General features: G+C 50.9%; 5 protein-coding genes and 1 non-coding gene across 6 annotated transcripts; 1 reads left to right on the forward strand and 5 right to left on the reverse strand.

Moving 5' to 3' along the window:
- Positions 1-820: 820 nt before the first annotated feature.
- Positions 821-2,311, reverse strand: CC1G_14056 (phospho-2-dehydro-3-deoxyheptonate aldolase; the record flags this gene model as incomplete). The annotated part of the gene is made up of 5 exons (XM_002911479.1): positions 821-957; positions 1,154-1,410; positions 1,576-1,661; positions 1,923-1,984; positions 2,047-2,311. The coding sequence occupies 5 exons, from the start codon at positions 2,309-2,311 to the stop codon at positions 821-823; spliced, it is 807 nt and encodes a 268-aa protein (XP_002911525.1).
- Positions 2,312-2,576: 265 nt separating this feature from the next.
- CC1G_14057 (hypothetical protein) lies at positions 2,577-4,038 on the reverse strand (the record flags this gene model as incomplete). The annotated part of the gene is made up of 5 exons (XM_002911480.1): positions 2,577-2,817; positions 3,257-3,335; positions 3,408-3,516; positions 3,564-3,662; positions 3,988-4,038. The coding sequence occupies 5 exons, from the start codon at positions 4,036-4,038 to the stop codon at positions 2,577-2,579; spliced, it is 579 nt and encodes a 192-aa protein (XP_002911526.1).
- Positions 4,039-4,618: 580 nt separating this feature from the next.
- On the forward strand, positions 4,619-5,366 carry CC1G_09616 (hypothetical protein; the record flags this gene model as incomplete). Its single annotated transcript, XM_001829675.1, has 2 exons — positions 4,619-4,762; positions 4,815-5,366. 2 exons carry the CDS (start codon positions 4,619-4,621, stop codon positions 5,364-5,366), a joined length of 696 nt encoding a protein of 231 aa, XP_001829727.1.
- Positions 5,367-6,316: 950 nt separating this feature from the next.
- Positions 6,317-8,037, reverse strand: CC1G_09617 (hypothetical protein; the record flags this gene model as incomplete). Its single annotated transcript, XM_001829676.2, has 9 exons — positions 6,317-6,444; positions 6,557-6,747; positions 6,818-7,008; positions 7,100-7,366; positions 7,436-7,537; positions 7,602-7,742; positions 7,810-7,861; positions 7,934-7,956; positions 8,011-8,037. The coding sequence occupies 9 exons, from the start codon at positions 8,035-8,037 to the stop codon at positions 6,317-6,319; spliced, it is 1,122 nt and encodes a 373-aa protein (XP_001829728.2).
- Positions 8,038-8,635: 598 nt separating this feature from the next.
- On the reverse strand, positions 8,636-8,725 carry CC1G_20051. The gene has a single exon. It is a non-coding gene; the product is annotated as a tRNA-Pro (tRNA).
- A 265-nt stretch (positions 8,726-8,990) lies between these two features.
- CC1G_09618 (other/FunK1 protein kinase) lies at positions 8,991-11,605 on the reverse strand (the record flags this gene model as incomplete). Its single annotated transcript, XM_001829677.2, has 6 exons — positions 8,991-9,589; positions 9,648-10,265; positions 10,316-10,594; positions 10,662-11,113; positions 11,182-11,409; positions 11,475-11,605. The coding sequence occupies 6 exons, from the start codon at positions 11,603-11,605 to the stop codon at positions 8,991-8,993; spliced, it is 2,307 nt and encodes a 768-aa protein (XP_001829729.2).
- Between the last annotated feature and the right edge of the window lie 1,045 nt (positions 11,606-12,650).

The following is a 12,650-nucleotide window of genomic DNA, read 5'->3' on the forward strand; positions in this document are numbered from 1 at the left end:
GCTGTCACAGCGTACCACGTTGAGCACATACCCTACAATCTAAATCAAACGTTTCAAATACGAGATAACAGCATACATTGGCTTTGTATCCTCAGACCTGTCAAGGGCCGGCTTTACGAGACCGCCTATCAAGTACGAATGTTGTAAAACCTCATCTCTCTACAGTCTGGGCGGTTACCACGCTTACAGCACCCTCTTTTACCTGCCATGGAGTGGGATGTTACAAGGACTGAGTCAAAGCTATCCACACCCCTCGCACCCTTGTACTTCCAGACATCCCTGGAATCCTGAGTGAGCGTCGACTCCAGAACCCGATGTTCAAGGACCCACAAATCGTACTTCCCACATTTGCGAAAAAAGGCTCCCAGGAATGATGAACTTACATTGCATTTCTTTATATAGCCAACTTCTCCTTTGCAGGAGAGAACCGTTTCTTTTGATCCTTTGAGGACGGTAATCCTTCGAGTTGAAACGCCAGGGGCTAGGCGATGGGCGTCAAAATTTCCACGTGGGCCACGGACCAATTCCGATCAATCCCGGATCAGAAGTTGGCCCAATCATAGGGGGCGTTAGAAAGGAAAGGAACCCCTCGAGGCTCGAGATGCTCATATCGGTCGGTTACAGGTCCACAAAGGTGTACTTCGAGAGACTACTATAGGTTACAACAATGAATTGAACGTACAAGTACAGTTCCTTTTTACATGGCAGAAAGCTTACATCCACGAGACATACAGGACAGGCAACGGATATGGGGAAAGAAATGAATGTGTTGTAGTCTGACGACAGGGGTATTCGGCATTCAACTCGGGAAGCCAGCATTTTAAACGCGTTCAGCGGGAGTGCGACCACCCAATTCAGCAAAAAGGACATCGCGGCTAGGATTGGCGGCGTTCTTCGCAGCCTGCGCTTGCTCCTTCCTCTCCTGCTTGAAATGGTTCGAAAGCAAGAACGCGACATCTAAAAAAAAAAAAAACAAAAATAAAACCAAAGAAACAGGGGGATCAAATCAGTCAGTCAGCCTTCGGTCCATCCATCATATCGCAGAGAACGAAGTAAAAGTTAAAAGTATAACGTGAAGAAATACTCCACGCAGGCTTGGAGTCGAAGCGAGGAGATGGAGAGAGAAAGCAAGGGAAAGGGAACACAGGCGTACCTAAGCTTTGCTCAAAGTTCAACCTCGGATCACAGAAACTCTGGTACCTCAAGCCAAGCTCGTCCTCGCTCAGCTCCATGGATCCACCGGTACATTCGGTGACACTGAACCCCTCGTCGTTGAGTTCGCCGGTGAATTCGAGAGAGACGCCACCGAGACGAGAGTTGCAGGCGGTGTGAATGCGGAGACACGAGGTAAGCTCTTCGATGATAGACCCGAAGCTTCGGGTCTTGAGGCCGTTGGAGGAGGTGTGGGTACTGGAGGGAGGAAGAGACGTCGATCATAAACCAAGGTGGATGAGGGTGGATGAAAAGGAGTAGCAGGAGGGATATCGAGTAGGAGGAGGCGGCGAGGGGGTGTAATCAAAAAGGATGTTCGTTGGTACTGATCTCATCAGAAGAAGAGCGAAGAGTACTACTTACTTTCCATGCATGGGATCGCAGACCCAGACGACAGGGTGTCCAGATTCTTGAACTGCGGTGATATGTGAGGCGAGATGGGCATCGATCTAAAGTCAACGTCGAGGAAAGCATAGTCAGTGGCGCTGGCGTTGAGCGATCGAGGGGCATCACAGAACGTGGATGCAAATCCACAACGCTCGGGAGAATGGACATCAAACGCCATCAGAGACGACTATAGCTATCCCCAATACAGGAGCGTACCAAGGTGGTACGTGCTGGGTGGACGATGATGATAGTCCACGGAGAAGACCAGAACGCCATTCCGAACAGAACAAGCCACCAGAAAGACCTGATGAACGGACACGTACCTTCTTTGCGCCATATCGAGTGATCAACGTAACCCTTCCAGCCTCCTTGTCAGGGTTGACAACTGTAAAAATACAACCAGCCGTCAGCGATGGACAATGGAAGAGGAGGAGGGACAGTGCATACTGTCAAGCAAGCGAACCAACTCCTCGTTGGCCATGCTCGGTCCCACTTTAACACCGATTGGGTTGCGGATACCCCTGAAGTACTCGATGTGAGCATGGGTGAGTTGGCGAGTGCGATCGCCAATCCAGAGGAAATGAGCGCCAGTGTTGTAGAACTGTTTCTTGGGGGTGGGTTGCCCAGCTTGAGATCTGATGTTGGATTCGCGGTGGCGGATGGAGGAGGGAACGGAGAACTCGCGGGTCAAGGCTTCTTCGTATGGAAGCATCAGTCCTTCGTGACTGAAGTGGCATGTCAGTAACGGTGAACAGCGGGAACGGAGAGAGGTGGACGAGAGGAGAGCGAAGCACGCGGAGACGGAACAGGGCGAGGAAGAAAAACGAGGGAGGAAGAGTGATCAGGAATCCAACCAACGCCGGTATCCCCAGAGAACATTTGGAACGCGAATTTGAGAAGAGATGCAGGGAAGTTCTCGGCGGGGTGTGTTGCGTCAACGAGGCATAGAACGAAGGTATGCAGAGCTTCGAGACACTCTAAACCTCACAGTGTGGTGCTCTCCAATTAAACGAGACGGAGGTGGTTGTGGAAGAAAGGTAGAGAACACCGAAACGAGGGGAAGAAGATGAAGTTAGAACTTGCCTGGTGTAGAAGTCGACTTCGCCAAGTGTTCCTCGACCTCCACCTTGTTCGTAGGAGACACTGGAATCCATGCCGATGGTACGACTGAAGTCCAGGGCATCGGAAAGACCGTCGACGATCTTCTCAAACTCGGTTCTTTATGACGGAAGTGGAATACGGTTGGAATGGTTAGATGTAATCGGTAAAGAATTTCAGGAACGGACATACCTGAGAGAGGCAGAGCGTACGTGGTTCAAAGACCAATCGCGAGGGTGGTGGAGAGAGGCGAAACCTGAGTCGAGGAGACCACGAACGTAGTTCAGGGTCGTAGTAGAATGGAAGTAAGCGCTATAAAGCAAGAAACAGATGAATGACTTCGCGAATGTGCTGCAGTCGAGACCCCCTTGACACATACCTAAGAAGGCGCTCGGGATCGGGGGTACGGTCATTAGGGTCAAGACTTGAAGAGAGAAACGAAGTTTTAGACTTCAATTCGAGTGTTAAATAATGTGTCATACCCGTTCACGTTGTCACCTCTGTAGATGAAAAAACAAGGTGAATGAAATGGATGGGCGAGACCGAACATGAGGCATACCTGAAACTGAGGACCTCGCGTCCATCAATTTTTTCGGTGCTGCTGCTTCGGGGTTTCGCGTATTGTCCAGCAATACGGCCTACTCGTACCTATAAGATGGTCTCTGAGTTTCAAACAGATCGGATAGATGCAAGGATCAGCGGAGACTCACAACAGGAAGACGAGCGCCCCAGATGAGGATCAAGGAGAACGACAAGATCAAACCGATTTTCGAGGAGATATTCTCCTGCGAATCCAAACCGACCAGAGGAAAGCGGGTTCTTTAGTCGAGGACGATAAAAACAATAAATGAGTCAGTCTGACGTACATGGGTGCAAGCGTCGAAGCTCTCCGCGCAGTCGCCGGCGTGCAGCAGGAACGCCTCGTTTCGCTGGACAAGGCCGAGCTGATAGCGCAAGCGTTCGATCTGAGGTGTATAACGTTTCGAGAATTAGAAATGGATCGCGAAAACGAGTTTTAAAGGATGCGATTTGCGGAGATCCATGTAGCTTGTGGAACAGCCAGGCTCACCTCGGAAGGGGTTACCATTGGAGGTAGAGTAGAAATCTTGTTGAGAACTCTACGCACACGCGCCCAAGTCAAAGTGATTAGAAGTTCCACTGTATATTGACTACGAAGTAACGAACTTGTTCAGTTTCTGTTCGTCGGGGTAGGCGACATCCTGTGGCAGCGGAAGCAAATTGATCATGTTTTGATCAGAAATGCTGCGGCAATTATGTGGTTCGACATACCTGAGCGATGGGCTTGGACCTCCAAGACGATGGTGACCACTGATTCGACATTGTAAAAGCAGCGAATATAGAATTTGTGATACAGTTGGAGCAAAGAACCCTGGAATCCTCGGTGTTGGTGGAAGGTTGGTAATGAACCCTGTAATCGCAGTCCTTCCTATTTAAGGCCCTTCGGCAATTCCCGTATGGGCTGCGTCCGGCCAGAAAACGCCTTGAGCTGGCGCTTATTTTTGTGTCAGCTCCACTTCAGGCGGGCTTAACTGCTGCACCAAGGCCTATTTCAAACAAGGTCTATTCCGATATAGACCAGGTCTAGTCTCGATACATCGCCTGACTCGACTAGCATTGCCGCGGAACGCGAATTGGGAGAGCGACGCCGCGATGCACTGACTTGGCAACGCAGATGCCCCGAGTGATCCTCGACGGGAATCTGGCTTTAGACTTTGTCGAAGCGTCGCGAAAGAGGTTGAATCTGGCTCCTGGATATCCCTAAAGGACGGCCTATATCCGGGTGGCCATATCGACTCGCTTTTTTACATCAACGCTGGTGCTTCCCCGAAGCCCTGCATGGATATATAATCTGCGCGGATTTCCTAGAGTCTCTCTCATTCGCCGTCAACCCCACACAACCATGTCTCTTACCCGCGTCGTATTGGTTCTCGTTCAGGCATTTTGCAACGGACTTGCATGTACACCTCCTAACCCAACTTCGCCCAAACAACGGTATCACACTGAGGAGATGTACATTCTCCAAATAGCGCCTCTCATTTTCAAGGTTTGTTTTCCCCCCTGGATTTCTGTTGTCCTTACTTACACCGGTCTCTCAGTGTCACCAAATAATCTGCTGGGGCTGCGCACTGTTTGAAGTGCTGCACTACCTCGCGGCCTTCTTCCAATTACCAACCGTCCTCCCCGCGGCGTCTTCACTGGTCTGCCTAGCACCACAGGCCAACATCCGGTTAACGCCTATGTTCATCATCGGCGTGCTATCCGTCGTTCTAGGATGCTACATCCGTCTCGACTGTTTCAAAACCCTCGGCAACATGTTTACCTTCGACCTCACCGTCCACCCAGAACATCGCCTCGTCACCAACCGCTTCTACTCGTACGTCCGCCACCCAGCGTACACCGGATCCATGATGTTGGTCATCGGCTTGGCGTTCTCGCATCTCACTAGGGGAAGCTGGTTGACAGAGTGTGGCCCCTTGAGGAATAGGGCCGCGGCGATTGTGGTTTGGGCGGTGTGGTGGTTGTGGACGTTCTGTGTGGGGATCAGCAGGGCTGACGCTGAGGACAAGCAGATGAGGAAGCTATTCGAGGATGAGTGGACGGCGTATGCACAGGCGGTGCCCTGGTGGTTCTTCCCTGGACTGGTCTGAACGAGGTGAGTTTGTGTCGTCTGCCCTCGAGGTGCTTCTCGTATTGATTTGATTGATAGATACCTCGAGGTTCTCGCTTTTTCTCATCTTGACTCGCTCATCTCTAGACGACCGCCTCGCTCCTCAGTGGATCGTGGCGATATATCTGTCGACTAATCATCTGCAACGCTACTTGAAAACCGATTCTTGACCTGTGGTCTCATCACGATCTCATTTACGTCTTTTCTACTTATATTTCTGTTGGTACCTCTTCTTTTTTGAACGTCGTCTATCTATCCATCCATCCATTCTCTCCCAGCGGTTTACATAGACATCTTCGTATTGGTCATGGCATTTCCTGGACTGGAATCCCTACGTATTCATGTATGTAACTCACGACACCCGAACGAACGAATCGCATTCAGACCTCAATATAGACTATCCATTGTTGCTACCCACTACCGAATTACCTTTGCTTGAAAACCTCGCGAAGCTTGATATCCGCATCAGTTGGTTAGGAATTACGAGGTTATTGGACAAGTTATTGGAGTGAGTCATTGCGAACTTTGAACGAGTGTCCCTTTGAATACGCTTGCTTCGGTGTTAGGAAAACTCCCCGAGGGTTTCAGTTAGGCTCGTCCTTGCCGGTTGTCATCGATGTCATCGATGACATCTCCGAATCTTGGATGGGGTAGGGGCCTTGTTCACGTTTCAATGTAGGCTACGTGTAAACTTGGACATGGTTTCGTGAATGGAAGTTCGATCTCCTTATACGACATGGTGCTACCCTGAAGTTCAACGTTCAGGGGTCTAGGCCCCAAACTCAGTTTGGTCGAGCTTTATTCCTGATCGATAACTTTAGAAAGTAACAACAACATACAACTTGGATCAAGAAACGGAAAGGAAGGGAACGAATAAAACGATGACGAAGGCTCACTACGAAGCTGTGGCGACTTTATGAACGCGAATATTCACCCCTGCTTAGGAACGGCCGTGGCACCAGGACGGCTTGTAGTCGAAACCGCATCACAATGGGGAACCATCGTCGCAGGGTCAGGTCCGTGCTGGACCGGGTTGCACCCAGGTAACTTCTCCAAATCTAAAGAAGTAACAGTAACGCATCAGCTCCAACCCTTCAAGTTACCCGACAGGCATTCTAGCTGAAATCCAAAAGCGCTGCCAGTAGCAGATACTCAATAACTAGTACTCACATTCGCCTTCGGTAACTTCATCAACCATCACGGGCACCTTGCAGCTGTTCATCTCCTCGTCAGAGATCTGGACTAGCTCAGGGCAGGAATCTGGGAGTCCGAGGATAGAAGCCCCGCATTTGTCCATGGCGCGTTGGAGGGAGTCGCCTTCCCATCCGAAAACGTAGTCGCCGTGGTGTCCGTAGCCCGTGCTATATTTGGAGCATTGTGTATTCAAATTCAGTGAGGTTCAGCACGAGACGAGACAAGAATAATACGCACGGGTCGCCCATGCTCAGCACGAATGGCTGGCTTCCGTCTTCAGGCCAGAGATGGGTGAACTGTGCCGTATCCCACACAGTCTCGTAGAAGAGCATGGGAATCCGGACGGGGTGAGAAGGCGGACACTCTCCTCGATGCAAGAAAATCCCTCGATCGGGATTGACTTTTCCGTCCATCCACGCTACATGACTCTATCGACCCAGGAGATTTCAAACACATCAAATCACCATCATCAGTACATCCTACGAAGCCTCCTATTCTTCAAGTGGTTAAGAAACACACCTTGTGGTCAGGTGAATCCAAATTAACTCCATCCCAACAGCTCGGGAAGAAGATGTTGGCGCGGATGCCATAGGGGCAGGGTTTGTTCGGCAGTTCGACTGTATCGTATGGACCTGCACCAGGTGCCCACGAGTTCGAAAGGTCAAAGAAACCGGGGGTATCCCAGCATCTGAACGAGGAGGACCAGGCTTGAGGACTTTCAGGATCAATCTTGGGACCGATTTCGGATTTACGGAGCATGGGATTGCCGGTAATCATCCTGAAGCCCTAGGTACGTAGATCAGTGGGAAAGTGATCATGAGTTACTGTGAGTCGTAAAAGGGAGAGACTTCGTACAGGTCTGAAAGCGACGGTGGGACGCAGGTCGGGCGGTTGGATGTAGTACACTGTCATACCGCCATCCGGACTTCCTGTAACATGGTTTGGAATTTGAGGCACCTGAAGACAAATTGTCAGCTCTCAGCAGCTAATGCACCGAACTATCATAAAACCCCAGCCTTACTCTGATGAAACTACCATTCGGGTGCTTGAAGTACAAAACTGCAGTCCAGTAATTCGATTTGTCTTCTTTGAATTTACACGTGGTGCAGGTGGCGAGGTTTGGTAGATCGAGCGATGGGTCCATCGTCAAGTTGAACGCATTCTGTTTGGGTAGTGGGATAATAAGTGAGCCGCGACACAAATGTAAGGTAAAAGGGGAGAAGACGTACTCCGCCGACGATTTGGTGAACGTGGGGCGACACTTGACCTGGAGTAACGAGCCTGTTATCAGTCGTATCAATGGGTCGCCGAGATTAGGATTAGCAGATATCGAGTGTAGGGCATGGGACGTACGGATCGAATCGCTCAGTTACAAGCTGCGCACATGGAAAGCGGATTAGAGCGTTAGATCGAGCGGTGAAGAGCGTTACCGCGGCCAGAGATGCTAGCCACTTCATTCTCGCAGTCTGAGGTCAAAACACAGTGGGAGACCTCTGCCTTCGAATCGATGAAGCAGGAGAGGAGACATTATGAACCACTGCCAATGGTAGAAAGGAATACCCGCGTTTCGAAATTCGCGCGGAAGCCGTACCTTTGGGGCGTCGAAGCTGAGGAAACATAACGACTGGGCGGTGATCAATACCAAGAACTTGGTTGTGACCAACAGAAAAAGGGACGCTCGATGCTAGGGGTTTATGGTGGAGCGGCGAATTGCCGCATGGAAGAAGTCGTGCCTGGGAGTTTGACCTACTTATAGCCCTGGACAATGTCTTCGAGAAGTGACGTTTTGAATGGCGACGCTGTTAAATCAATTGGAGGGGGACCACGGGGCTTCTGGGGCGAAGCGCGAGGTGCAGAGCGTGCCAGCCAATAGGATCACATAGCGTTCTTTGGGATGAAAGGTTCTACATAGCGACATTGAATAGGGATCAAAGTATCTAGTATAGAGCCCTGGATATTATTTTGAACAAATCTCCTCGGAAAAGACTTGAAAGAAAAGCAATAGGGTGACGCCCGTTGATTGATCTCAAAAACAAAAACAAAAACCAATGTGACGGGCCTGACCGGGAATTGAACCCGGGACCTCCTCGAAACTTAGCGCGGAACGCTCCCTAACAAGGAATCATACTACTAGACCATCAGGCCGTTATAATCTGTCCCTGCGATGGCCAACCCCGCTCGACGATTCATGAGGTTCCATGAAATAGTCAATGACCTTGGTCTCGCACCTGGAAAGAAGTGCACATCAGGTTTAGACTCGTAACCAGTCAGAGAACGAAGATTTTTGGTGTGGATGAGAGAATCCTCGATTCACCATGCAATGAGCCCCCGCTCGTAGTTCCCTGTCGAGACTACGCCCGCTTGGGCATCTTCAAATTCTACGTACTCGTAAGGACACACAAACCCTCCACTAAACCATGGAGGAGTTACCCCGAAACGTCAACCAACCCCGATCCTCACATGAATCAAACTTCGCAAAGTACTTGTCAAACACCCTGAATGGACCCAGCTGCTTCTCCCAGTCTTCCTCAGCTAGATCCCAAATCCCATGACGGCCAGTCCAACTATCTCGGAACTTCAACAACGTTCTCCAAAGATCCAGTTTCTGTGGCGGTACACCATCGTCGCTATCACGCTTAGGAGCATAGGATAACCACCAGTATTTTTCCCTCGCAAGCTTTGAAGATGAACCAGTGGACCAATTGCGGCGCAGGACATCGGAACAGTACCACACCAAGCACCACAAGAAGGACTCGAAGTCATGATACCACATACGATTCACTCGTCCTCTCGTCGGGGAACATAGAAGGTCGATCGCCATGAAAGGCTTGGTCCCCGTCCGTTCGAAGCCCGCCTTGTTGGGTGAATAATCGCCTGGGGTCATGATCGCAGCCAAATCAAAGTCGTTCAAGACGGCTTGGAGGGTACCATCCGGACAACGACGCTGCATCAGGTTCGACGGACTGATGTCGCCATGCGCGATACCGATTTGCCAGAGAAGAAAATGACCTAATGAAAAGGGACTTGGCTCGATGGGTAAACTATTAGGCAGAAAACCCGTACTCACAGCGAATGAGTTGCGAGATCGCACGAGCGTACTCCTCCGGTGGGAGGTCGTTGGTCGGAACCAACCATTCAGCAGCGATTCCAGTCGGCACCAAGCAGTCATCCAAAGGTAGCTTCATAAGTTCGCGAATATGCCTCGTCGAGAAGGAGCCGAACTCGGCGTAGGCTTTGACGCAGGGGAGGTGGTCGACGACATGCTCCTTGTACGCACCGAGGTGCACCGCCCGCCTCTTGGCGGTCTCGAGGATGTACTCTTCGCTCTCTTGCTTCTCCGCACGCCACAAAAACTTGCCAAATATCTTGTTCTCGTGCACAGTGGATGCTAGGTCTCCTGGGTCGATGCGTGAATTCGCCATCCCACAGGGGCGCAACTGACCACCGACTGAACGTCGCCCTGTCAGCCCCCACCGCGTACGCGTGTCGTCTCCAAGCGTGTGCGGGATCGCCTTCCCATCGACTTCAACATCCAGCTTGAACCCTCCAATCCCCCGCATCCGATTATCAAAGCGCTGGAAAACAAGGATCGTCGCGACGAAGAGAGGAAGCTGACGGACGATGTCGATGGGTCGGGTTCGGATACATCCTTGTGGATCATACCACTGGATGGACAGTTGATTATCTACGAAACAGTCAGATTTGGAAGGAAGACTAAAGAATTTTGGCATCTACCTATCAAGAGGACGACGATAGCATGCGTGCGGTCCCATCTCGCTCGCATCATCTCGAGTGCATACAAGCCTGACTGAGCATGAGGGGATGCAGTGGGATGGGGAGAGTCCGAATCCGAGTTGTAGTCAGTTCTGACCCTCTTCCACGATTCGAAGTCACTGTCAGAGTCTTCTTCTGAACGCCCTTTCCGTCTCCGGCTGTCACAAGATATCCCTGACACCTGGTCAGCGGATGACGATGGGACGGAGGGAGGAGCATGCGGGGTCGAGTCCACCGCATCTAAGGGTCAAAACGGAAATCGATCAGTTCAATGCGACCCGGTGCAGATCAAGAGACTTGTACCCACCACATTCAATCGCGAATTGATAGTTTCGATCCACAAGAAGCCTAAGATCGTCCTCCGACACCACATTCTCCTTCCTAACCTCCCAACAATCCACAACATCACGCCAAAGCGTTCTCCGTCCATCCGATCCCCATTCAACGCGCTCTCCAGGTTTCATGAAAGGAGTCTCAACCCAATCCTCCCACCGTCCGCCTTCTCGCTCAGGGAAGATTGGCTCCAGCGCGCTCAAGGGCAACCGGACGAGGTCAGGCTTCCGTTTAGGCATGTAGTCATAAACGTCGTAGATAGGATGGCACTTCAGAATCGCGGGGTTGTTCACGAGGACGACAGTTTCCTCGTCGTCGAGGGTGTGTTGAAAACCCGCAATGTCCTTCCCTCGACCATGCTCGAGGATCAAGTTGAGAGCACGAGCCAAATGGGCGCAACTCTCCTTTTGATCGGGAGTCTTCAACCTGAAAAAGCGAAGGATACTAGTCAATCTCATAGAGATAGGAGAGCAAATCTAAGCCAGTCAACATACGCTTCATAAATCCTTTCTTTCACCCCGCTAGACGCCTCGTCATTGCAAAGCCCAGCAGCACGAGTCAGAAACGCATCAAACGCCCTCGCCGCATCAAACTGCCCATCTCCTTCACCACCCGCACGCATCCTCCTCAAAAACGCAGTTAACATATCCCCCAAACCAACATAGCACGCGTCTTTCAGATCCTGCTTGAGGAGACCAACCACAAACTCGGCGGTTCTCGTTCTATTCAAATAGACAGACAGTAATCAACGTTCTGAGCTCGCTGAAGAAGAATAAACGACACGAACCTCCCATCCCATAGATACGTAGTAGAATCTACATCTGACCCCGAAGCATCGTTTGAGGAGCGCGAGCTGCACGTCGGTCGTTCGACGGGTTGATTCTGTGGGATAGAACTCCCTGTCCGAGTCTCCGCCATCATCGAGGTGTTGGTGGTGGTCACGGTCGGGGAACAGCAGCGGGCGCTTTCGACCTTCGCCGCGGCAGCGGGGGAAAGGGTCAGACTGATTCAGATGCTCCCCGCTCCACGTGCTACGTCCCCTGGGCACTCCTCCTCTCTCGATCGGTAAGTGCGCGGTGGTCGCCATTCTCGCGCCGCCGGAGGTATGTCGAGTAGAAAATGCAGCGTCAAGCTTCAAGTCTCGTAAAACCAACAAAACAGAACTGAACGAAACGGTAAAACCAAGGGGGTATCTTCTCTATATACATACACCATATACACGGTAAAAAACAAAAAAAAAAAAAAAGGAATCACCTCAAAGTCGAACACATTGAACATTGAACATTGGAAATCGGACAACACGCGACGCCAGAGAACCAGAAAGAAATCAGGGACGTTAAGCGATAGTCCGACATGGACCAAGGCAAGGCAACAGGGAGGCCAAACGACAGCACCATCGGAGGACAAAACCTGCCCAAACGAAACAACAAAAACAACCACTCGGAAATAAGTTATAACACCCTCGTTCCAACCCAAATAGCACTGTAAGAAAAAAAAAGAGAAACATTGAAAAATAGCAGCAGTAAAGCAGTAAAATGTGTAACGTGAGTAAAATATGCAACAAGCGCCGAAAGTAAAGGAAAACGCGGTGAAAAAGTAATAAGTAGTAATCAGCAGCCAGTAGTCGCCAGACGAAACAGAAAGAAGGAAGGTCGTAGTATTAGTAGTGCGTCTGGTGCAAGGTCCAGGAGTTTGTCCTAACCCAAGAGAAGAAAGTAAAACGATCCGGTGTGGGTGTCGGCTGGTCGTCGTCCGAGTCGTCGGTGCACGTCCCTGCACGTCGGTTCGTCGGTGGAAGCATACAGGGGTCGTAAAACGAGAAGGGGTATATAATATAGCGCGATGCGTAGCGAGGGTGGGTGTGGGCGTGGACGGCCTTGGGGCGGGCGATAGCATAGCATTATCCATCGAGGGCCGCCCTGCGTGGCGGGGGGAGGCGATAGAGGTTGCGTCCGTATAGAAG

Source organism: Coprinopsis cinerea (assembly GCF_000182895.1).
Source record: "Coprinopsis cinerea okayama7#130 chromosome 3 map unlocalized cont3.3, whole genome shotgun sequence".
Taxonomy (NCBI): domain Eukaryota; kingdom Fungi; phylum Basidiomycota; class Agaricomycetes; order Agaricales; family Psathyrellaceae; genus Coprinopsis; species Coprinopsis cinerea.